The following is a 27240-nucleotide window of genomic DNA, read 5'->3' as shown; positions in this document are numbered from 1 at the left end:
AAACCTTCCTGCAAAATTTGTAAAAAATTACTTACCTCAAGAATTTGTGAAAAGTGCAAAAACAAAAACATTGTGAGTCTGAGCTGGCAACAGCCAGACAAGATCAAGTGAAATTTAAGTGCTGCAAAAAGCGGAACAAATTAATTCAAAGCCACTTTAACCAAACGCGGTACGGTTCGGTAAAACCCAACAACAAAATTTACAAAAATTGAACATTGAAGAGTTCTAGAGGAGTATAGAAGAGTCTACAGCTCCGCTACCACAGTACCGCTAATTCAGCCACTGCAACCAAAGGAGCTTCACACACTCTCTTACACATACACACAGACACAAAGAGATCAAAGTGAGTACAAGCTTGTTTTTCGTTTTTGGCGCGACAAGCCAACGAAATATACTGGTTGCTGCTAGAAAAATCTCCACCTACATTTGTATGGATGGAATTGTTCCTGCCCTTTGCTTGACCCTGTATATTTTGTATGTTTGACCCGTGCAGTTTTTAAAATTGGAAATTTGTTTGACCCGTATACATAAATTTTTGCGGTAAAAATCCTTGACCCTTGTCTTAAAGTTGCCACGTTTGAATTTGTTTTTTGTGACTTTTGCGTGGTTTTATATAAAACGAACTAACCTTATCACAATTGCTTTTCGCAAACATTTTTTGGGACAGACACCGCCATCGTGGTCGTTTGGTAAAGAGGACATTTCGCCGAGATTAAAGAAATATTTTAACAAAAAATAAAGTTCATTTTTGAAAATTTGTAACTTCGTGAAAGAATTTCATAGCGACCCCACGTATGCACTTGCCTTATACTATATGGTGAAGTGACCCAAATCAAACATTTTTATTGGCGTCGTTTTTTGTTGTGGTTTTGTTTCGGATTACAAATCTGAGGAACCTTTTTCGTTTCCTGTGCGGAATTTTTGGAATTGATGTTTATGTGACCCTTTCTACCGAACTCATTCTTCTGATTGTTTGATGTGATTGCTGACACTCTGGTTTTACATCTTCTGTTTTTGTACATTGTGAAGTAGAATACCTGATACGTTTTCCAAAGCCTACTTCTAACCCACCAAGGCGAAAATTGAATAAATTTTTCCATTTTTTGTGCCTAGAAATCGGGATCTGACCCTTCAAAAAGTAAATTTCTGAATAGTGGTCATACACCGACTGAGATTAACATTTTGTTTTGTCTTCTCATTCTTTGGTTTGGATAAAAATAAAGCTTGAAGGAAGAAATTTTAAACAAAATGGAGAAGGCAAAGTCTAAGAGCGATAGATTTGCGAATAGCGTCAACGATTTAGTAGATTTCGACAACACATTTGCAGCTGCAAAGTCCGATGATAATATACATAGTCTTGAGGCTCTAAGGGTGGAGTTAGATTCATTGTGGGACAACGTCAAGAAATCGTACTTAGACAGTCGCGATCATATCACCGCGGCGGAAGAGACCGCCATAGATAAGAACAAGCTTCGATCTCATTACAAAGACGCGCGGGAATGCTACATGCGAGCCATAGGCGCCCTAAATGCGGACATTATGGCTTTGAAGGATCAGGCGAACCAAGAGAAGAAGGAGAGGGAATCTTTGCAGGATGTGGACTTCACGCCAGTTTCAAGGCTTCCACCTTGTGACACAGACACTTTTAAAGGTGGGTACACAGCATGGCCTACCTTTAGGGACCTGTTCAGTGCCATTTACATCAAGAACTCAAAGCTGAGTAATGTTGAGAAGCTCTTCCATCTTACGCAGAAGACCTCTGGGGAAGCAAGGGAAATAATAAGTCATGTTCCTCTTACAAATGATGGGTTTTTGTTAGCTTGGGCCAATCTTACTGATCGGTATGAGAACAAAAGGATGCAAGTCAACGAACAGTTAAAAAATCTTTTTAACCTGCCAAACGTTACAATAGACTCCTCTCAAACGGTTCAGAAGTTACAGCGAATTGTTAACACAAGTCTACAGACACTGGAGACACTTGGAGTAGATGTTAAAGGATGGGACCCACTTTTGATTTATCTTTGTTCTGCAAAATTACCGAGGCAATTTCTAGAGGAGTTTGAGAATTCACTGGAAGATTGCAAGATCCTTCCAAAATGGGCAGAATTTGATAAATTTCTGACCCACAAATTTAAGACACTCGAATCTGTCGGGAATATTAAGCCGTCTTTCAGTAAGCAAAACCATAATAGGCAAGATAACTACAAAAATAATAAGTTCGTCAACAGTTTTCACACCAATGTTTCACAAAAGACACAAAACTCAGGTACAAACAATAGCGGCAATACACAGCAAAATACAACAATTCGGACCCAAAATACAAAATGCTGCCAAATTTGTAAGGACACACATTTTATTAGGGATTGTCCGAAATTTATTGAAAAGAATATCAATGACAGAATTCACGTAGTGAAAGTTTCGCACTTATGCTACAATTGTCTGTCGACGAATCACGGTGTAAAGGAATGCAAGAGCAAGTTTACATGCCGCGAATGCAACTTGCGACATCATACAATGCTACATAAGGGACAAGAGAACCAACCTTGTAATCAAGACTCAGCTAGAGATGCAGCACAACCTAGTACTAGTGCTGCAGCTCTTACAACTCGTATACAGTCCACACCAGACACACAACAGAATAACATTGCAACTTTGACCCTTCAGGATAATCGAATTAGTGAGCATCATCCTGGGGGAACCTTACTTTTTACTGCTATAGTGCAAATAGAATCTAGAGGACAGCTATTCGATGCCAGGGCAATTATTGACTCTGGATCGCAGTCCACTTTCATTACGGAAAAACTCAAAAACAAGTTGAGTCTTCCAACTAAACGAAACTTAGTACACGTTACAGGACTTAGCCAAATTGTAGCTGAGACTTCAAATAAGGCTTGTCTATTCACCTTACGCTCTCGTATAGAACCTAGATTTGAGTTAGAAGTTTGGGCGCCTGTCTTGAAGACCCTTCCTTCTAACTTACCGCCTCATAACTTAGACCTAGCACAACTTCGAGATGTTGCCAATCTAGATTTGGCAGATCCGAAATTCTACATTAGCCAACCGGTTGATCTTCTAATTGGAATGGACATAGGACCCCTTATTTTTGACATTGGGTCCCCGATGAAATCAATCGGTGCACTACTAGCGCAAAACACAGTTTTTGGATGGATTGTTGGCGGACCCATTGCACAGAAAGCTGCGGGTGGTAACCGAGTTTCTCTTCACAACACCATCTCAATAGAAAGAAAACTCACACGATTTTGGGAGGTGGAGGAGGCCCCCAAAAAGATTTTGAGGTCAGAGGAGGACATGTTTTGCGAACAAAACTTTAAAGACACTGTAAGGCGCAACTCTAATGGGAGATATATTGTGACCCTCCCTTTTAGGAATTGTGAAGAGTTGGGAAACTCGAGGAATATCGCAATGGCACAGTTCTACAGAATGGAAAGAAAGCTCCAAAAGACACCTGAGATCAAGGAACAGTACGACAATGCCATTCTGGAATATCTGGAACTAGGACACATAAGGAAAATTACGGCACAGGAGATAACAAAGACTCCGAATTACTATTTGCCGCATCATGCTGTCATTAAGCCAGACCGACTCACTACAAAGCTTAGGGTAGTTTTCAACGCGTCAAGTCCGTCGTCGAACAGAAGGAGCCTAAATGATAACTTGTTTGCTGGACCCATTCTGCAGCAAGATCTTGTTTTACAAATTTTGAAGTGGAGGTTCTTCAAATACGTATTTAATGCGGATGTCACAAAAATGTATAGACAGATTCTTCTCGACCCTAGTCAGACACAATTCCAGAGAATACTTTTTAGAAAATCTCCAAAGGACCCAGTTGAGGATTTTGAGCTCTTGACTGTAACATTTGGAGTAAACTGCGCACCTTTCCTTGCAATCCGGACACTTCTTCAACTTGCGGAAGACGTGACGGACAAATACCCCCTTGCATCAAAGATTATTCGGGAGAATCTGTATGTTGACGACGTGTTAGCCGGGGCTCACACGATCGATGGAGCCATAACTTCAAGAAAAGAGTTGATCGCGGCCTTGAACTCGGCTGGATTTCAGCTCATGAAATGGACATCTAATGATCATAAGATTATACAAGACTTACCGGCAGAACAACTTCTTCCAGTAAATTGGCTGGAGCTTTCGGAAGACTCCTCAACAAAGACTCTTGGCATCCGGTGGAATATTTCTGGGGATTATTTCACCTTTACACAACCGGCATTAGAAATCAGAGAGTCTTATACGAAGAGAGAAGTTTTATCGGCCATAGCAAAATTGTTTGACCCCTGTGGGTGGCTAGCCCCAATTGTTGTTGTAGCAAAGCTAGTCATGCAACAGGTATGGCTAGACAAAATCGACTGGGATGATACGCTAAAGTCAATAACGTTGATAAATTGGCAGAATTTTGTTAAAAATTCAGAGGCAATGGAATCGGTTAAAATTCCAAGGTGGATACGCTTCACACCTGGTTCCAAAGTGGAAGTACACGGTTTCTGTGATGCCTCCGAAAGTGCATATGGTGCAGCATTGTATATTAGGGTGGAACATGACAACCACCAAACCGACACCTTTCTATTAGCTGCAAAGACCCGCGTTGCTCCCATCAAAAAGATTTCCTTGCCGAGACTCGAACTTTGTGGGGCAGTACTTCTCTCAAAATTAGCTTCAGCAACCATGAACAATCTTCAGATTATGAATTTTAAGACCCAGTTTTGGACTGATTCCACAATCGTTTTGTCGTGGCTTAGGAAACCGGCTTGTGCTTGGAGTACATTCGTTGGAAACCGCGTTTCAGAAATTTTAGAGAATGTTGGCAATGAAAATTGGCGCCACGTAGACTCCGAGAGCAACCCTGCGGACATTGCTAGTAGAGGATGCACTCCTTCAGACTTAAAGGAGTATTGTTTATGGTGGCATGGCCCACAGTGGTTAAAGTTTCCGAAAGACAGATGGCCAACTTATCAAGTTCCTGAAGACACAAACCTGGAGGCGAAAGCGATAAAGGTTTTTGCTACTTCAACCTTTGAAGACCCATTAGTTAGGTTTTCTTCTTTGTCGCGCGCCTATAGGGTGATTAGCTATGTTTTACGAATCTGGCGTAATACGGGGCCCAACCGATCGCATCTCAGGATTTCATCTTTGGAGATCACAGCTGAGGAAATTCAAGATGTAAAACGCCGTCTACTGATTGTGACCCAAAAACATTATTTCGCCTCTGAATATCACGAATTACAAGAGGAATCTAGAATTTCACCCAGTAGCAGCCTCTTAGGTCTTAATCCATTTATAGACTCAAGTGGACTAATGCGGGCTAATGGGCGCCTTGTACAGTGTCCTGTTTTAACTTATAACGAGAGACATCCCATTCTGTTACCATACGATGCAAGACTCACACAACTTCTAGTAGATTTCGCCCATCGAATAACTCTCCATGGCGGAAATCAACTTATGACTCGGATTTTACGCTCTGAATTTTGGATATTCAGATTAAAGCCTCTTGTCAAAAAAGTAATACATAATTGTAAAACTTGTATTTTGTACAAAAAGCATGCGCAATCACAAATAATGGCATCCCTTCCTCCCGAACGGACTTTACTCTCAAGACCCTTTACCAATACAGGGGTTGATTTTGCTGGACCCTTTAACATTAAAAACTATTCAGGTCGAGCTTGTGTAATCACAAAGGGATACGTTTGTATTTTTGTTTGTTTCGCGACAAAGGCCATACACTTGGAGGCAACTACGGACCTTTCTACACAATCGTTTTTAGCAGCCTTGGCACGTTTTATCGGTCGCAGGGGTTGTCCGGCCTGCATCTATTCTGATAATGGGAAAAACTTTGTAGGCGCTTCAGAATTACTGAAAAAGGATCGCCTAGACTTCTTGAAAACTCTCCAAAATCAAGCTTCCCAACAAAACGTTTATCAAAACCTTGTTTGGAAATTCATACCGCCGGGTGCCCCTCATATGGGTGGCCTTTGGGAGGCGGGTGTCAAATCATTTAAATCCCACTTGCGCAAGTTTATACCAAAAATGAACTTTACGTTCGAGGAATTAACCACAATTTTGACTCGAATAGAAGCTTGTTTAAACTCTAGACCCCTTAGTCCAGCCAGCGACGACCCAAATGATTTCTCGCCTTTAACCCCAGGCCACTTTCTAATTGGTACTTCGCTCCTTGCACCAGCGGAACCTGATGTTTCTGATCAGGATGTCTCGTTCGCCAATAGATGGAAACGACTGAAGATAATTTCGCAATATTTTTGTCAAAGGTGGAAGTCAGAATACTTGAAGGAACTACATCGTAGAACTAAGTGGAAGTATCCACAAGAGAACATCGCGCTAAATGACCTAGTTGTAATCCGAGACGACAGATTCCCTCCAACCGAATGGGTAATGGGTCGCGTGGAAAAAACTTATCCTGGATCCGATCAAAATACACGCGTTGTCGATGTTAGAACATCTCACGGCACCTTGAGCAGACCCATCACGAAACTGGTCAAACTTTTTTCCGCCTGACTAGGCTTTCGCCCAGTAATCAAAAAACAAAGTACTCCTCCAAAATTTTTATTTTCAGGAATGGCAGCCTACTTGCCCCGTCCAGAAGACGAGCGGCCTCAAGGAAAAGAGCGTCGTCATCGGGACGAACGAGGAGCGGAACCCCGGCCCCAACGAAATCCGTCTCGAAATCGCGACCGCGATCATGTGGATCGGCGCGGAAGACCCACTTTCTGGCAGTACTCTTGCGGTCTCTGCCAAGATGACCATGCGCTGAGCACATGCCGCCGATTCCGGGACCAGACCCCATACCAACGTTACGAAACTGTGGAGCGGCGGGGGTATTGCCGTAATTGCTTGGCGCGCAGTCATCTTGCACCTGATTGCCAGTCCATCGCAGGCTGCCGTCGCTGCGAGGAGCGACATCACACGCTGCTGCATGGGGCACCGCAGCTTGAAAACATGGAGAGGCCCGCCGATGATTTTGCTCCTGCCAACAACGCCAGACCTGCACCCACAGCATCCCCACCCTTTAAGTGGGATCTTGTCTTTGTGCCTACTGCCATGGTACGAATAGCAGAGGATGGGGTCGATACTTGGGCCACCGTGCGAGCGTTGATCAATCAATCATCTACAATGTCTCGGCTGGCCTATTCTACATTCCGGCGACTTGGACTACGATCGTGTACATACCAGGGCAACAGGTTTACAACCTTCCGATTGATGCATCGCAGCCCAAATAGCAACTGGGCACTTAAGATTAATGCACTCATCACAGATGCATTGCCTTTCCGACCCTACTCAGACCCACTTTTGGAGGACCCGACCCGTGATTTAGCGCAAGACACCCTTGCTGATACAGACCCTAGAGCCAACACGTCAATAGACTTAGAATTGGGCGCGGATGTCTATCCGAGACTGCAGAGGGATGGCCATGTCTTTGCCGGCATTGGGGATGTCAACGCATTCCAGACCACTCTTGGCTACGTCTTTGTCGGCCCCATCCGGAATATGCCTAGACACTAAGCTAACATTTTAGAGAATTACACTTGTCACGGGGGGGGGCAAGATGTTTAGCATAGTGCTAAACTTTTGCTCAGCACTGTAGTGCTAAACTTTTGCACATAACTATAACTAGCGGGTTGTCACTGCATGCATATGCAATGTATGTGTGTGTGTCAGCAGCCGCTAGTTACAAGTTTTTTCATCTCATGGTTGTTGTTGCCGTCTGCTGAATTCAATCAGCAGCCGGCTTCAGTGACAAAAGAAGAAGTCAAAATAATTAATAGTGATCGATACCTTAAACAAAACGTTCGCTCTCCCCGTGACAACAAACAAAAGCAACAAAAAAGGGAATTAGAATTTTTGAAAATTAAGAACAAATGTGAATGTGAAACCAAGTGTATAAAAAAGAAAATGTACATAAATCAACTTTTGTAAACCAAAGAAAAGAAAACTATTATTGCACGAATTGATTTAACCTAAATTATATTGCACCTTTGTTACTATATTGCACTTACCCATCGTTTTGATACATAATAAATTTGTGAACTGAAAATTAAAAGTGCCAATTGTACATTCCTTGGAAAGAAAAAACAAAAGGTTTGTACACGAACACACTGTCTCAATTTTCGGTGACATCGGACAATAAATGCACCTTATATAGGCCTAAAACATTATATCGAGAGATCGGTCTATATGGCAGCTATATCCAAATCTGGACCGATCTGGGCCTTATTTACGAAGGATGTCGAAGGGCCTAACACAACTCCTTGTCCCAAATTTCAGCAAAATTGGATAATAAATATGGCTTTTATGGTTCAAAAACCCTAAATCGGAGGATAGGTCTATATGTCAGCTATATCCAAATCTGGACCGATCCGGGCCGGATTGAAGAAATATGTCGAAGGGCCTAAGATAACTTTTTTTTTTTTTTTTTTTTTTTTTTATTTTTTACTTATACGTTATAAAACTTACAATTAGTTTTTATAAACGCCTCAGCGCCATTAGGCATAATAGAGGCTAGTTGGCAAAATAACAAAATTCAATTATTTTAATACAATGTTTGATCAGTAATAAATTAAACGATGTTAAAGGTTAATGATCTTATTAGAAGAAAATTAATTTAATTTACAAAAGTGTTTCAGTTTGTGTTTTAAGGTAATTCCTTAGCAATCTTTTAAAAATTGAAATTGGGTTAGACTTTATATCGCTCGGTATATCATTAAACTCATGACTGCCAGAATATTCTACTCTCTGTTTTGTGGTCTCTGTGCGGCACAATGCTACTCTCAGCTGTTGATTGTTGCGGGTGTTGAATGAAACTTGGTTTAGATTAAATTCAATTGTGTGGTGCCCTATGTGGTGAATGCATTTATATACGTACAGAAGAAGCTGCAACTTATAAATTCCATGAATTGGCAAAATAGTTGGAAAAACATTGTCGTATAATGAAACGGTGGGATAAAGTAATGGTAAGTTTGCAACAGTTTTCAGAGCTTTGTTTTGAAGCCTTTGCAATGATTTTAACTCGCCTGTGTTCCTGTATGCATAGACCACAGCCAAATAGTTAAGATGGCTCTGTATTAATGTTTGATAAATTAGATATTTGGTTCTTTCGTCGAACTTGTATTTGAACTTATACAACAATCCAAGTGCTGGAGATATTTTCAACTTTAGCTGATTTATGTGATGATTCCAGTTAAGGTTTGACTGCATATATATGCCCAAATATTTGACAACATTCACTTCGTTTATAGTTTCTCCATCCACAGTGATGCTAAAGTCCATATTATGGCCAGGGTATGGTTTAAATCTGATTAATTTAGTTTTCTTTCTATTTATAAACAATTTGTTCAGTCGCATATACTCAAAAATTAATGCAGAATCTCGTTCCATATAAGTTTTAACCACGGTCGTGGACTTGTACGGATAAAAAAGACATATGTCATCCGCATACATAAATAGCCGTCCTTTTAGCTCCAAATTGCATAGGTCGTTAACATAGATTAAAAACAGCAACGGGCCTAGTACACTGCCTTGCGGTACACCATGTTCAATAGAAGCCAGTTGGCTTTTACTGTCCCCCATTTGCACAAATTGTTTTCGATTCACCAGATAAGATTTGAAAAGCCGTAGTACACTACCGCGAATGCCATAAAATTCCAGCTTCTTTAATAAAATGTTGTGATCAATCATATCAAAAGCTTTAGATAAATCAAAGAAGATGCCTACTACGCCATTGTGACCTTTATCCAACATTTTGCATATATAGTTTTGTACATTAATAACAGCTTCGTCAGTTCCACATCCTCTGCGAAAACCATATTGACAATCAGTAAGTATTCGGTTCGTTTCTAAGAATGCAGCCATTTGCCGATGAATAATTCGTTCATATATAATATTTATAGATGGCAACACAGAAATAGGTCTTAAATTTTCAATAACTGTTGAATTTCTACCCTTAGGAATGGGTATTACCTTATGTATCTTAAGGCTTTGTGGGTAAGTTGATGTCGCTATCATGCTGTTAAAAATGTTCAGCAAATAATGATTGACATTGCTACTGCAAACTTTGAGTACGTTGTGCGGCAAATTATCATGACCACAACTTTTATTTAATTTAAGCGCTGAGATTTCACTTTCTATTTCACTTTGTGTGGTAAAATGTAAATCAAGATGGTTTTGGTTGTAACATAGGGTTCCCAATGAATTGCAACTGTCTCCTGGGTACATCGGTATCATATTTTTTAGATTTATAACAGACTTAAGAAAGAAAGTGTTACATAACTCGGCCTTCTTCCTATCATTCGTTATGATATTACCATCATCATCTTTAAAAGATAGCTGTGTTTTAATATTTCTTCCCAGAGTTTCATTTAAAAAGCGCCATGTTTTCTTTGGATTATTTTTGATGTCAGCCAGATTATTTATATAGTAATTATTCATTGAATTTCTTGACGAATTTCTAATAACTTTACTGATTCTTTTCAATTGGCTATTTATACTGTCATTATTGCGACATTTCCTTCTTAATTTCAATAATCGATTCTTATAGTCAATCAATTTCAAGAGATTCCCATTTATCCATGGTGCAATGGCATTTCTTTGGTTTACATTTAGGGGTTTTGTGACGGTAGAACAATCTACAGCAGTTTTTACATGCGTAACAAAATTATTAAGGTCCTCGGTGGGTGCTCCCAAGAGAGAAAGAGTCTGAAGGTGGGAATCAATAGTAGTCTTCAATTTATCATAATCGCAAAAGGAGTAATTATGTCTGACAATATTATCTAACTGTTCATCAATATCATCAATATGGGTTGAAAGTCCAAATTGGTACAAATCTACCATTGATGTGGTCAAATCGCCATCGTTTATTAGTATGGGAAATTCCCAACCTCAATCAAAAACCCCTTCATGATCTTTTGAAAGTATTGTTACTCTTGATCCTTATGTAGATAAAGACCAATTTCCCAATTTCCAAATGTTGCAAAGATTTCATTTATTCAACTTGAGTTATTTCCTTAATTGGCCTGTATACAAATCGCTATTTAGCTTTGATGCATTTAAGACAAATGTAAATATCTAATTTCCTTTTCAGTTTACCTTAAGGCAACAGCAAATGAGGATAACTTAAAACTGCGACAATATTTGAAGTTGGCACTTTAATCAAACATCACGTCGGTGTACAAATTATGTCAATGTTATCACAATCCTCTCTTGCCGCTATGTCATAGATACATTAAAACAAAAATAAACACGACCCGGAAAATGGTCGTTTTTGAAGATCCTGGAGGACCCAGGCCCCCATTTACTTATGGGGATGCATGATGGTGGGACACAACACCAACAGCAGTATCTTAAACACAAACTACAATTACAATAAATCCGCAAACTAAAGCACTTCGTCAAAAAGTTGCTGGCAAGACAGGCGCAGACAGACGCACAAACACCGCCCTGGTGACACGACAACAAGCCGCTGGAAGATGTCCCACACTTACAGTAACTCCCCAACAAACCCTGCCAAGCGATAATAGTTGTTTATTGTGAAAATTAAACTTATTTTTCACTACCGTCCCCAATCAGCCCGAAACCTCAAATTCTTCCCCGGTGTGACATTCGTTGACGACATCACTCAAGGACATCAAAGGAAGTGGAGGCGGCGCCAAGAGGGTCTCCTGTTGCTGGTGAGCAAACAAAACGCTAGAGAGCAAAAGAAGAACATCTCCCAAGAATCCCTATCTGATGGCAGAGTGTTTAACCGACAAAAACGAAAGTAAATGAAAAATATGAAAGTTTATGTTTAAATTACCTTTGACTGTTTTGCCACTTTTTAAGTATGAAAAATGTCAAAGTGTTTGTGCTTGCGTATGGGTGTGGGCCTGTGTGTTTGTGTGCTTATTTGCCAAAAGATGCTGAGGAAGGAGCAGCCAAGTAAAGTTTATTTATCTTTGCAGATGCCTTTGGAGCCAAACGCCGAATGTTTCCTACGACACAACGCAACAGAGCATAGGACAATATTTACCCATTTGCTTATGTTCATTGCCCCATTTTTCTCCTTGCTGCCTTGCAAGTGTATGCGTGTGTGTGTGCGGGATTCCTTTCCCTTGTCACTTCGCATCCCTGGGCTGGCCTTTGCCGCTGTTTTGTTTGCTATTTTGTGAGTGTTTTGAGAGACATCAATGTCGGCTTAAACATCACAACTGACATTTGAAGGAAATAAAAATCCAAAAATATGATGACAAACTTTTCACAAAAACTTGTGCGGTAAGTGGGTTATGGGGACCGTAGCGATAAATGTATATAATAGCTAACTGAGGGTTGTTTGGGGCAGAGGGGGGGGGGATACCTTTCCTCCCAAAAGTCAAACTATGCAACACGTTAGTAAATTTACTCTTTCCTTATTGTCTAGTGCTTGTTCTTTGACACGACACTAGCCTACAGGAGGACATTGCGAAGGAAAGCAACGGAGTATGACCTACTAAATTTGAAAGAAGGCCATAGATGGTGTTAAATACCGCATGGGCATATGAAGTTCCATTGGCAAATGATTCTAGTGGTATAGTTTTACAATGGTCCAAAGGCGAAAAATTGGAAACAAGTTGAAAACTTTTCATCAGGGTAGTAAAAAATGTTTAAGACATTTGTAAAAGAGGACACGGGCTCGAATTAAATTGTACGGACGGACAGAAAGACAATTTGATTGGGGGTGGATTTAAAAACTTTCACTTATGAACTTAATTTGCACATTGATTACTTTGAAGAAATCAATAGGGCCGCATGAAGTCCAACCTGGGGATAGGACTACAAAAGCTATGCAAATCTCAAATCAAATGAAAATCGATTCAAAAATGGATTTGTAAATCGTAAAATACAAAGCCAGTGTCGGCCAATATTCAAAAAAAGGAATCAAAGTCGATTATCCTCGCATCAGAAGAGATATTGTAGACCTCAAGCCAAATTTTTAAGCACTATGCAGCAAAATATTTTATAAATCGGATCCAAAATTTAAGTTTGGGCGGTGGAACAAATTTTCAAAATGCCGATTCAGAGGCCAGCCGAGAGGCGCCCGGACTACTTATGGCCTTGAAATTTTCCATATGAAATATATGACAGCACTACGCCGATGGAGAAATGACGGGGCTTTGCTAATACCGTCTGGTATTATTATGCTCGCCTCATTGCAAAGATTTTTAATACCATTTTGTATCAATTCAATACCAGACAAGAGGCCACTCAAGAGGCGCCTGGACCACTTATGGCCTTGAAATTATTCATATGAAATATATAACAGCACTACACTGACAGAAAAATGACGGTACTTTGCTACTACCGCCGGGTATTATTTTTATTATTTCGTTCGCATTATTGGCAAAGATTTCTAATACCATTTGGTATCAATTCAATACCAAACAATGGAGGCTATTAGGAATTGATGGTGTCACATTTGTATTCTTGTCATCTCGGCTGAAGTGTTGTTGAGCTTTGTACTTGAAATATTGACGCCATTATCAAATATTTGTTAAACAAACAAGTAAAAAGGCATTAAGTTTGGCCGGGCCGAACTTTGAATACCCACCACCTCGGGTGTATATGTAAACCCCTTTTCGCCACAATCCGGTGAAAATTGGATAACTTAAGCACCCAAATTCGGCACGGACATTGAGTGGTCTAATATATATGTCACTATTCAATTTTATAGAGAACAAAATATTGGTCTCTTAGGCATATATATGCAATTTTAAACCGATCTGAACCATATTAAGGTCGGGTATCGTGAGGTTCAGAAAAACTCACTATTTCAAGTTACAGCGAAATCTGGCAATAAATAAAGCTTTTATGGGCTTCAGACCCCTTATCGGCAGATTAGTGTATATGGCAGCAAAATCTAAATATAGTCCGTCCGATCTAAACCATATTTAGGTCAGATATCGGGAGGCTAAAAATAACTCGCTGTTTAAAATTTTAGCGAAATCGGTTAAAAAATAAATCTTTTATGGGCTTCAGATCCCTTATCGGCAGATTGGTCTGTATGACAGCTGTGTCTGAATACACTCCGATATATACCGAATTTGGGTCGGATGTTGGGAGGCTTAAAATTGCGCCCTATTCCAAATTTCAGCGAAATCGCGTAATAAACAAGTGAAAAGGCGTTACGTTCGGCCTGGCCGAACTTTGGATACCCAACACTTCGGTTATATATGCAAATAACCTTTCATCAGAATCCGGTGAAAATGTCATGCCTTATGTTCCATAGCAGAAATATGTTCCGATATGGACCATATAACAATAAGAACAGTAGCTATATCTAAAAATAAACTGATCTGAACTATATATGACACGGATGTCGAAAAGCTTAACATAAGTCATTGTGTCAAATATCAGTGAAATCGGATTATAAATGAATTTCTATGGAGCCGAGATTTTAATTCGAGATATTGGTCCACATGGCAGCAATATACAAATCTAAACGAAATCGCAGAAAAATGTCGAAGAGCCTAACACAACTCAGTGCTCCGAATTTCGGCGAAATCGAACAATAAATGCGCCTTTTATGACCCAAAACCTTAAATCGAGAGATCGTTCTATATGGCAGCTGTATTCAAATCTGGACCGAACTGGGTCCAATTGAAGAAGGACGTCGAAGAGCCTAACTAAACTCACTGTCTCAAATTTCAGCGACAACGGACAATAACTACGCCTCGGTCGGTGTTCATGGCAGCTATATCCAAATCAGAACCGATCTATGCCATATCACAGAAGTATGTCAAGGGGCTTAACCTAACTCACTGTCAGAAATTTCGGCGACATCGGACAATAAATGCGCTTTCTATGGGCCCAAAACCTTAAATCGAGAAATCGGTCTATATGGCAGCTATATCCAAATCTGAACCGATCAGGGCCAAAATGAAAAACGATGTCGAAGGGTCTAAGAGAACTCACATTCCCAAATTTCAGCAACATCGGATAATCAATGTGGCTTTTATGGGCCCAAGACCTTAAATCGAGAAATTAGTCTATATGACAGCTATTACCAAATATGAACCGATCAGGGCCAAAATGAAGAAAGATTTCGAAGGGCCTAAGACAACTCACATTCCTAAATTTCACCAAAATCGGATAATAAATGTGGCTTTTATGGGCCTAAGACCCTAAATCGGAGGATCGGTCTATATGGCAGCTATATCCAAATCAGGACCGATCTGGGCCAAATTGACGAAGAAGGTTGAAGGGCCTAAGACAACTCACATTCCCAAGATTCAGCAAAATCGGATGATAAATGTGGCTTTTATGGACCTTAAACCCTAAATCGGAGGATCAGCCTATATGACAGCTATATCCAAATCTGAATCGATCTAGGCCAAGTTGAAGAAAAATGTCGAAGGGCCTAAGATAACTCACTGTCCCGAACTTCAGCAAAATCGGACAATAAATGTGCCTTTTATGGGCGTAAGACCCTAAATCTGAGGATCGGTCTATATGGCAGCTATATCCAAATCTGTACGGATCTGTGCCATATTGCAGGAGAATGTCAAGGGGCTTAACTTAACTCACTGTCAGAAATTTCGGCGATATCGGACAATAAATGCGCTTTTTATGGGCTCACAACCTTAAATCAAGAAATCGGTCTATATGGCAGCTATATCCAAATCTGAACCGATCAGGGCCAAAATAAAAAAAGATGTCGAAGGGCCTAAGACAACTCACATTCCTAAATTTCACCAAAATCAGATAATAAATATGGCTTTTATGGGCCTAAGACACTAAATCGGAGGATCGGTCTATATGGCAGCTATATCCAAATCTGTACGGATCTGGGTCAAAATTGAAGAAGGATTTTGAAGGGCCTTACACAACTCACTGTCTTAAATTTCAGCAAGATCGGACAATAAATGCGCTTTTTATGAACCTAAGACCCGAAATCGGCGGATCGGTCTATATGGGGGCTATATCAAAATATAGTCCGATATAGCCCATTTTCGATATTAACCTTCTGATGGACAAACACAGAATCTGTGCAAAGTTTCAGCTCAATATCTCTATTTTTAAAGACTGTAGCGTGATTTCACAAAAAAGAAGTCTGTCATTACACAAAAACACATGCATTGGGAAAAAGTACTGCTAATAGACAGGGTTGTCGGGCGTGGTTAATGTGGTAGTTGTATCGTAGAGGCGTTTTCGCAATTATTACGATTCCAATGAAACATACCAACGCACGGCCTTGAAGCCATCACACCTAATATGGCTGAAAAGTCTTCTAACCAAAGACGAAACGCTTCCGAAAGTGGTTGGTGTGTGTTGCTATCTCTGGTTTTCCTTATCCAATTGCATAGAAAATCTCCAATCATTGAGCTCGTCTCGAAAGAGAAACAAACAAAAATTTTAACATTTAATGATCTTCGCCATAACAGGCAAAAAACTTGAAAATTAAACAAATTATTTTCAATGGTTTATTATACCCACCACCACAGGATGGGGGTATACTAATCTAGTCATTCCGTTTGTAACACCTCGAAATATTCTTCTAAGACCATATAGAGTATATATTCTTGATCATCTTGACGTTCTGAGTCGATCTAGTCATGTCCGTCCGTCCGCCGGTCGAAATTAATATAGAGGTCGCACGCTTAAGCTAGCCGCTTGAAATTTTGCACAGATATTTAATATTGATGTGGGTCGTTGGGGATTGCAAATGGTCCATATCGGTTCAGATTTAGATATAGCTCCCATATAAACTGATCTCCCGGTTTGACTTCTTGAGCCCCTGGAATCCGCAACTTTTGTCCGAGTTGGCTGAAATTTTGCAGGTGGTTTTCCTTTAAGGCTTCCAACAACTGTGGCAAGTATGGTTTAAATAGGTCAAGAATCTGATATAGCTCCCATATAAACTGATGTCCCAATTTGATTTCTTGAGCCCCTGGAAGCCGGTTTTTGTCCGATTTTGCAAAAATTTTATATGTAGTGTCCCGTTACGACGACCAAACACTGGGTCAAGTACGGTCCAAATGGATCTAAACCTGGTATAGCTCCCATATAAACTGATATCCCGATTAGACTTTTTTTTACCAAATCGGTCTATAACCTGGAATAGCTCCTATATAAACCGATCGCCCGACTTCTTGGATGAAATTTTGCTTGTAGTGTTTTGTTATGACTTCCAACAAATGTGCCAAGTACGGTCCAAATCGGTCTATAATCTGGTAAAGCTCCCACATAAACCCATAGCCCAATTTGATAAGCTGCAATTTTTGTTCGACTAGTCTGACATTTTGCATGCGATGTTCTGTTACGACTTCCAACATCTGTGCCAAATACGTCCAAAATCAGTCTATAACCTGATATAACTCCCATATAAACCCGTTCCTCGATTATCCTTGTTCGGTTCCTAGATGGTTTAATTTTTGCTGGTTTGACAGATGTTTGGTATGAATAATTAAAACAAGTAAGAGCGTGCCAAGTTCGGCCGGATCGAATCTTATACACCCTCCTCCATGCTTCGGTTAGATTGATTCGATAAGCATGTGCAAATGTTTGCTGGTACTTTTACTTAACAACTCAATCAATTAGCCTTGGCTAAGGACCTTTGCCTGCAACTTCAATCCGTTTCGGCAAACTAGTGTAGATTTCATCGAAAGTTTCTTTTCGAGCTTTCGGTGTTGTTTGTTGCTGCTTCTTTGGATTGGCACCTCCACAGGCGTGTTGTGGTGATGCCACTGCCGTCTGTCGCGTTTGACACTGCGCATGGCGCACCGTGTGACAGGCGGCACATCTGAAATGTAAACAATGAGGCGAACTCAAATATCAACACAAACGCAAACAAGAGAATATCAACAAAAGCGTTGTCTTTGTTTTTGGCATCTTTAAATAATAATGGTACTTTTTGGTTGACATTACGCTTGTTTTGCTCTCATGTCCTTCTCTTCTTCTTCCTCTTGTCTCATCACTTCCCGCCAACGACCCTAGTAGCACTTGCTAAGGAGGTGGATGGGTGTTGCTGTTGATGTTGATTTTGATGTTGTTGCCACTGATGTTGATGCTTCTTTTGTCAGTCTCATTTTGGTTGCTATGCTCGCTGTTGTTGTTGTTGTTGCCCCATTCGTCGCTTAGTTTGGAAAAGTTTACTTTGCTCATCATCGCCATCAGCATGAGCATTAAGGATGTGCCATCTAAGCGACACTGAAACGCCAATGCATACACAGAGTCAAAATTACACATCTGTGTACCACACAGAGCAGCAGCAGAAGCAACAGCAACCAAAAGAACATCAGCCCACTGAGTAGCAAAGTCATCGAAGCAAGCAAAAAAAAAATTGTGTCTTGTCTTTAAAGTGCACATAATTTTCATAGTTTATTTTCTAACGTATGAACACTTAGCTGGGACTACTGTCAACTGCTTGCACATACAGGTATGTGCTAAAAGTGGGTCATTTCTCAGAATAAAGCCGAAATAAATTAGATCTGATATGATGATGTTGGTTAAATATTGTAAAATTTATTATACCCTCCACCATAGGATGGGGGTATACTAATTTTGTCATGCTGTTTGTAACATCTCGAAATATGCGTCCAAGACCCCATAAAGTATATATATTCTTGATCATCGTGACGTTGAAATTTTGTACAAATACTTCTTACTAGTGTAGGTCGGTTGGGATTGTAAATGGGCCATATCGGTCCATGTTTTGATATAGCTGCCATATAAACCGATCTTGGGTCTTGACTTCTTGAGCCTCTAGAGGGCGCAATTCTTATCCGATTGGAATGAAATTTTGCACGACGTATTTTGCTGTGACTTCCAATAACTGTGCTAAATAAGAGTCAAATCGGTCAATAACCTGATATAGCTGTCATATAGACCGATCTTGGGTCTTGACTTCTTAAGCTATTAGAGGGCGCAATTCTTATCCGATTGGAATGAAATTTTGCACGACGTGTTTTGTTATGATGGCCAGCAACTATTCTAAGTATGGTTCAAATCGGTTCACAACCTGATATAGCTGCCATATAAACCGATCTTGGGTCTTGACTTCTTGAGCCTTTGGAGGGCGCAATTCTTATCCGATTGGAATGAAATTTTGCACGCCGTATTTCGTCATGATTCCCATCAACTGTGCCAAGTATGGTTTAAATCGGTTCATAATCAGATATAGCTGCCACATAAACCGATCTTGATTCTGGAATTCTTTACCACTAGAGGGCGCAATTAATATCCGATTTGGCCGAAATTTGGCATAAGTTGTTTTGCTATGACTATAATAAGCTGTGCCAAATATGGTTCATATCGGTCTATAACCTGATATAGCTGCTATATAAACTTGTCTGGGATTTTGACTTCTTGAGCCTCAAGACGTCCTAATTATTATCCGATTTGGCTGAACTTTTGTACAACAGCTTCATCCATGACCTCCAACATACGTGTCAAATATGGTCTAAATCGGTCTTTAGCCTGATACAGCTCCCCTATAAACCGATCTCCCAATTTTACTTCTTGAGCCCCTAAAAGGCTAAATTCTTATTCGATTTGGCTGAAATTTTACACATTTACTTTTACTGTGGTCTCCAACATTCAATTCAATAAGCAAAGCAATTCTTTTCTTTTATCCTTTGTTTTTCTAAAAAGAGATACCGGGATAGAACTCGACAAATGCGATCCATGGTGGAGGGTATATAAGATTCGTCCCGGCCGAACTTAACACTCTCTTACTTGTTTTTGTTATAACAACCATCATACGCCAATAGAGGCTACGGTGCAAGCAAAGTTTACATGTCGCCTATGACGCTGAACATCTCAGTTTGTGGGACCAATTTTCGTATATTGTGACAACCTGTTCAAAGAAGGTTCATATATGAGAAAGAGATCTTCGTGAGAAGAGTGGTAAATTCTAACCTTTTCAGCAAATGGCAAATGTTTCAGCCTTAATAATCAGAAAGTAATTCATACATTCAAACCCTGGTCCCGCTAGTGCGATCCTCGTATCAGGAGCTCGTCAATTGGCACGCATCTGAAGTTAGTCACCGCTTGGCTGCCTATGGCCGGGCTCTTTTTTCCATATTTGTTATACCCACCACCGAATGATGGGGGTATATTCATTTTGCCATTCCGTTTGCAACACATCGAAATATCCATTTCCGACCCTATAAAGTACATATATTCTTGATCAGCGTAAAAATCTAAGACGACCTAGCCATGTCCGTCCGTCTGTCTGTTGAAATCACGCTACAGTCTTCACAAATAGAGATATTGAGCTAAAACTTTGCAGAGATTCTTTTTTTGTCCATTAGCAGTCTAAGTTCGAAGATGGGCTGCATCGGTCTATATCTTTATATAGCCCACATATAGACCGATCCGCCGATTTTGGGTCTTAGGCCCATACAAGCCACATTTATTGTCCGATTTTGCTGAAATTTGAGACAGTGAGTTGCGTTAGGCCCTTCGACGTTCTTCGCCAATTTGGCTCAGATCAGTTCAGATTTTGATATAGCTGTCATATAGACCGATCCGATGATTTAGGGTCTTAGGCCCATAAAAGCCACGTTTATTATCCGATTTGTCTGAAAATTGGGACCGTAAGTTGTGTTAGGCCCTTTGACGTCCTTCTTCAATTTGGCCCAGATCGTTCCTGACTTGGATATAGCTGACATATAGGCCGATCTCCCGATAAAGGGTCTTAGGCCCATAAAAACCACTTTTACTATCCGATTTTGATGAAATTTGGGACAGTGAGTTGTGTTAGGCCCATCGACAGCGTTCGTTAATTTGGTCAAGATCGGTCGATATTTGGATATAGCTGACATATAGACCGAACTTCCGATTAAGGGTCTTAGGCCCATAAAAAGCCACATTTGTTATCCGATTTTGCTGAAATTTGGGACAGTGGGTTGTGTTGGGCCCTTCGGCATCTTTGTTTAATTTGGCCATCTTTCTTCAATCGGTCCAGATTTGGCTATAGCTGTCACATAGACCGATCTCTCGGTTTTATGTTTTGGGGCTATAAAAGGAGCATTTATTGTCCGATTTCGCAGAAATTTGGAACAGTGCTTTGTGTTAGGCTCTTCAACATAATTCTGCAACTAGCCCCAAATTGGTTCAGATTTGGATATAGCTGCCATATAGACCGATCTCTCGGTTTTAGGATTTGGGTCCATAGACAGTGCATTTATTGTCTGTTGTCTTTGAAATTTGGTACAGTGAGTTGTGTCAGGCCCTTCGACATCCTTTGTTTAATTTGGCTCAAATCGGTCCAGATTTGGATTTAGCTGCATATAGACCGATCTCTCTATTTAATATATTGGGCCCATAAAAGGCGCATTTATTGTCCGTTTTTGTCGAAATTTAGGACAGAGAGTTAAGTTAAGCCCCTCCACATATTTATGCAATTTGGTCTAGACCGATCAAGTTTTGCATATAGCTGCCATATAGACCGATATCTCGATTTATGGTCTTGGCCCCAAAAAAAGTCGCATTTATAATCCGATTTCACTGAAATTTGGCACAGTGACTTATGTTAGGCTTTTCGACATCCATGTTGTATATGGTTCAGATCGGTTTATCTTTAGATATAGCTATTAAAAAGACCAATATTTTGTTATACGAAATCGAACTATGACTAGGACTTATTAGTATTTGGTCCAAATCGGAACCTTTTTCGTTATAACTGCTATGGGACATTAGGTATGCAATTTTTACCGGATTTTGATGAAAGGTGGTTTACTTATACGCCCTAGGTGGAGGACATTCAAAGTTCTGCCCGGCCGAACTTCACGCCTTTTTACTTGTTTTTTTTTTTTATCAGATTTCGCTGAAATTTGGAACAGTGATTAGGTTAAGACCTTCTAACATCCGACCTAAATATGGTTCTGATCGGACTATGTTTAGATATAGCTGCCTTTTAGACTTAGGGACTGAAGCCCATAAAAGCTTTACTTATTACAAGATTTCGCTGAAATTTGAAACAGTGAGTTTTTCTGAACCTCCCGATATCCGACTTTAATATGCGTGCTAAAGTTATCCAATTTTCACCGGATTCTGACAAAATAAGGTTTGCATAAATACTCGAGGTGGTGGGTATTCAAAGGTCGGCCCTTCCGAACTTAATGCCTTTTTACTTGTTCTTTCTGCGATAGTTGCGGTGTGATCTAATTAAGGGATGGAAACCAAATTTCTAAAGCTGGACAAAAGTAAAACAAGTTGAAAGGCATTTATTGCGGCCAGGCCGAACTTTGGATACTCATCACCTCGAGTATATATTTTGACCACCTTTCGTCATAATCCGGAGAAAATGCTCCATTCATGAACCTATTACTGCTTTACTAAAATATGGTCCTAATATACCAAACTCGGCGCGGACGTCAAGTTGTCTAATAAATCAAATTCACTATTCAAGATCAATCCCATGGCAGCCGGTTGTACGTACCGTATTGACCCGATAAAGTTCTTCACCGGCAAGGGCTGCCGCCTCAGTGTACAACAACACTGCTACAACAACAACAACAGCAACTATTCAAGATGTGAAATTTGGTTAATATGCCAGCTTTATCAAAGTTTAGACGGATTTTAATCGGTCCGCAAAGGACCGATTTTTCCAAGATCAATAGCATTCGTCCTTGTGCAATATTTCATGACAATCAGGCAGCAAATGCGACTTCTACTTTCATCACATGGACAGACAGACGAACATAGCTACCACGAATCCGGAAGTGATTCTAAGCCGATCGGTGTACTTATCGATGGGTCTAGCTCTTCTCCTTCTTAGCGTTGCAAACAAATGCACAAAGTTCTAATACCCTGTACCACAGTGGTGGTGTAAGGCATAACTTTAAAAGTTTAATCAAATATTTCTATGGTTTAACAAACTTGGAATAGCTCTTCATACCAACTAGTCTATGTCAAACAACCTGTTTGAAGCAACTTCATCGAGAACGATGAGAAGTACATATGCCCCAACACTGCCGTACAACACTTGAGGTGTTAAAAGTGCCAAACTAAAAGTGTTCGCTTTATTCACACGTTAAGTTTTTTTTTTAGTTCTAAAGGATGTTGATGATCATGTTCTTCAAAAACATGTTCATCTCATCTATTGTTGTTCTTGCAATAGATGTTCTACTATTTGGCATTTTTCTGATGTTTATAGTTGAGCTGTCGCTGTAGGAGCTGTCGCTATTATAAATATTTCACATTTCTTCATAGCCTCAACACTGCCTCAACCAAATGCAGGTTTTGTTGTGGTGTGTGTGTGTGTGTTTGTGTGGGAGTAAATTTGTGACGATTTTTGCCTAATAACACAAAAGTATGGCTAGGTTGTTGTCGTTTTGCCTAGTGTCAGGTTATCAAGAACATGCCCAAATGTACATGATAACCTGCCCAACAGTCTTTGCAAATTTAATTGAGATGAGACAACTATTGGGAGATTTCTCATGAAAACGAAACGCAAAGTGCATTCGTTATGTGAAAATCGTCGAAATATATCAAGATTTAATATTTTTTTGTTCCCTTTGAAATAAATATCACGCAAATCCATTTGTCTTTGATAATCGCAAACCTTCCTAATTGCCTGACCGTCTACTGTTTGGGCTTTAACTCCCTAAAAGTGAAACTTTCCTTGTATTGGTGTTTTCGTTGTTTTAGTTTCTTTATGAGTTTGCTTTGTTTTTCGGTGTTACACTGACGTTCACTTGTCGTAATTTCTGACTCTTTAAAGAGGTTTGCTTAGGACTCAAATTAGGAAAATGGAATAAAATAAAAGCATCCGTAACAGCAGGAGCAACAGCCGCAATCTCAACCTCAGTCACTCAGCCACTTGCTAGAGGAGAGGCTTTTCGCAGCGCCTGCACAGCGGAGGCAGTAGAGTCAGCAGCAACTGGTTTGCGTTTGGGATCTTCGTTAGGGTTTTCTTGATGGTCTGCTCGACACTTATCTCATTGTGTATGTGTGGGTGCGTGTAAGTTTCTGTGTTTACTTTCTCTTCCCTAAGGTTTCCTTTCCTTTTCTAGGATATTTATTTTGTCATTTGCAACAAAAACAACAGAATCTTGAAACTCGAAGGGCACACAAAACATCGACTAATGCGGAAACGGAAACGTTAATGATAACGAAAAGTGAAATGCTCGCATTTGGCAAATCGTATGATTTTTTCTACTCTCTCCTCTCTCTCTCTCTCTCTTTGGAGCAATATGTTAAGGAAAAAAGGGTCTTTTTACAAATATTTAATAAGACAAATTAAAATCGTAATGGAGAAATGGGTTAAAGTTGAAAGGTTAAAATCATCGTCATTATCTCACTGAATGAGTGACTGGCCAAATGGGCACTCTTCATACTATGCACAAAGCAGCCGAGGATAATGAGAAATATTTAAGGCTAATGCCGGTGATTAGAACAAACGATTTAAAGTGGTAGCAGGTTAAAACTTTTAAAAATTAAATCTATTTCGTACAGATAAATTGGCATTTGCCGTTCTGTCAGGCAAACGACTAAACTTTGCAATGGGACCAAATTAAATAAAGTCTGGGGTCACCATTCCGTTTGCGAGCTACCCTTACTGTAGGCTTTAATTTTTGTTGTGGCATTTCGTTGATTCTCCTTAATTTCGCTTTCAAGTTATCATAACATTCTCCGGAAAGTGTGCAGTGAAGTACAATTCAACAAAGGGTTTGGTTTATGTTGAAATTTGTAATGAGAAATCTTGTTTGAAATTACTTAAGGCCACATACAAATTCACCGAAGCTCAGAGGTTATCATGACACTGAATGCCTGGTTTCGAATCCAGGCATTCCCTAATGAAATTTTCATGAGCAAATTGGCATTAAGACCAAATAAGGATTCTATAGCTTCGGGAAAATATTAGACTTTATAAGTGTTGATCGGATGAGAAGATTACACCATCAAAAATTGTGAAAAGTGGGGCATCCACATTAAGCAGCTGATACGAGGTGCATTCTCAACACGGAAAAAGGCGTTAAGTTCGGCCGGGCCGAACTTTGGATACCCACCACTTTGGGTATAAATGTAAACCAACTTTCATCAAAATTCGGTGAAAATTTCATACCTTATACTCATATACCTCATACCGATCTGAACTATATACGACACGGATGTCGAAAAGCCGAACATAAGTCACTGTGTCAAATTTCAGTGAAATCGGATTATAAATGCGCCTTTTATGGGGCCAAGACTTTAAATCGAGATAACGGTCTACATAGCAGCTATATCCAAATATGGACCGATTTGGGCCAAGTTGCATAAACATGTCGAAGTGCCTAACACAAAGCACTGTCCCAAATTTCGGCGAAATCGGACAATAAATGCCTCTTTTATGGGCCCTAAACCTTAAATCGTGAGATCGGTCTATATGGTAACTATATTCAAATCTGGTTCGATCTGGGCAAAATTGAAGAAGGACGTCGAAGAGCCTAACCCAACTCACTGTCTCAAATTTCAGCAACATCGGACAATAAATGCGTTTTTTATGACGCCAAAACCTAAAACCTAGATATCGGTCTATATGGCAGCTATATCCAAATCTGGACCGATCTGTGCGATATTGCAGAATTATGTCAAGGGGCTTAACTTAACTCACTGTTCCAAATTTCGGCGACATCGGGCAATGAATGAGCATTTTACGGGCACAAAACCATAAATCAAGAAATCGGTCTATATAGCAGCTATATCCAAATCTGAACCGATCTGGACCAAATTGAAGAAATATATCAAAGGGCCTAACACAACTCACTGTCCCAAATTTCAGCAAAATCGGATAATGAATGTGGCTTTTATGGGCCTTACATCATAAATCGGAGGATCGATCTATATGGCAGCTATATCCAAATCTGAACCGATCTGAGCCAAATTATCGAAGGATGTCGAAGGGGCTAAGACAACTCACTGTCCCAAATTTCAGCAAAATCAGATAATAAAAGTGGCTTTTATGGGTCTAAGACCCTAAATCGGAGGATCGGTCTATATGGCAGCTATATCCAAAACTGGACCGATCTGGGCCAAATTGGCGAAGGATGTCGAAGGGCCTAACAAAACTCACTGTCCCAAATTTCAGCAATATCGGATAATAAATGTGGATTTTATGGGTCTGAGACCCTAAATCTGAGGATCGGTCTATATGGCAGCTATATCCAAAACTGGACCGATCTGGGCCAAATTGCAGAAGAATGTCGAAGGTCCTAAGATAACTCACTGTCCCAAATTACAGCAAAATCGGATAATATATGTGGCTTTTATGGGTCTGAGACCCTAAATCGGCGGATCGGTCTATATGGGGGCTATATCTAGATATGGTCCGATTTGGCCCATCTACGAACTTAACCGACTTATGGACAAAAAAAGAATCTGTGCAAAGTTTCAGCTCAATATCTCTATTTTTGAAGACTGTAGCGTGATTTCAACAGACAGACGGACATACGGACGGACATGTCTAGATCGTCTTAGATTTTTATGCTGATCAAGAATATATATTTTTTATAGGGTCGGAAATGGATATTTCGATGTATTGCAAACGGAATGACAAAATGAATATACCCCCATCCTTCGGTGGTGGGTATAAAAATCATGCATATCACAGTAGCAAAATATCAAAGCTGGTTCGAGCCCACGACACCTGAACAAGTAATTCCAGCCGACTATCAATTAAGATACAGGGTGCCTGCTCAATGGGCTTAAGCAGACTTTGTTGGAATTTTCTATTTTATTTCCCTTTCATGCTTGGCTTTTCTTATTATCCTCCAATATGCTCAGGAAATCACATCAGATGAATGGACGATGATAATGCAAGTTTTGTCATATACTCGTATTCTAGTGTCTAAATGGGGATTACAAATCGAATTTGGGGTTGCGGTAGTCGTCCAATGACTAGCACATGGTCGTTACATCGCAAATGCTATAAAATGAGTTTTAATATTCAAAAATTTCTAAACTGACCTGTCAAAGCAAATGAAAACTATTGACTTCAAATGAATTAAATTGACTTTCATAACTTTCATGACACAGAGAGCCACCTTACCTTTTGACAATTTCAGCACTGACGCCCAATGATGGGCATTCAATGAATGTTGGCTTTGAAGCATTCACTACACTTTGATAAATTATTTATTTTAATATGGTGATTGGCCCGCAAGTTATGCCATAGAATTTTAACAAATTTGTATTCGCATGCAGTCATGCATGCCAGGATATGCCGCTGTGAAAGGATATGCGGTAATATTGAGTGAGTCGGCA

The 27240-nt window shown here is 40.0% G+C and overlaps 1 protein-coding gene across 1 annotated transcript; it reads left to right on the top strand.

Moving 5' to 3' along the window:
- Positions 1-241: 241 nt before the first annotated feature.
- LOC131998253 (uncharacterized) lies at positions 242-7552 on the top strand. The gene is made up of 2 exons (XM_059370635.1): positions 242-343; positions 6599-7552. Exon 2 carries the CDS (start codon positions 6601-6603, stop codon positions 7543-7545), a length of 945 nt encoding a protein of 314 aa, XP_059226618.1. The 5' UTR covers positions 242-343; positions 6599-6600; the 3' UTR covers positions 7546-7552.
- The last annotated feature ends 19688 nt before the right edge of the window (positions 7553-27240 follow it).

This window comes from Stomoxys calcitrans, chromosome 1 (genome assembly GCF_963082655.1).
Source record: "Stomoxys calcitrans chromosome 1, idStoCalc2.1, whole genome shotgun sequence".
Taxonomy (NCBI): Eukaryota; Metazoa; Arthropoda; class Insecta; order Diptera; family Muscidae; genus Stomoxys; species Stomoxys calcitrans.
Note: the sequence above shows the minus strand (reverse complement) of the source record. Positions and strands in the feature narration are given on the sequence as shown.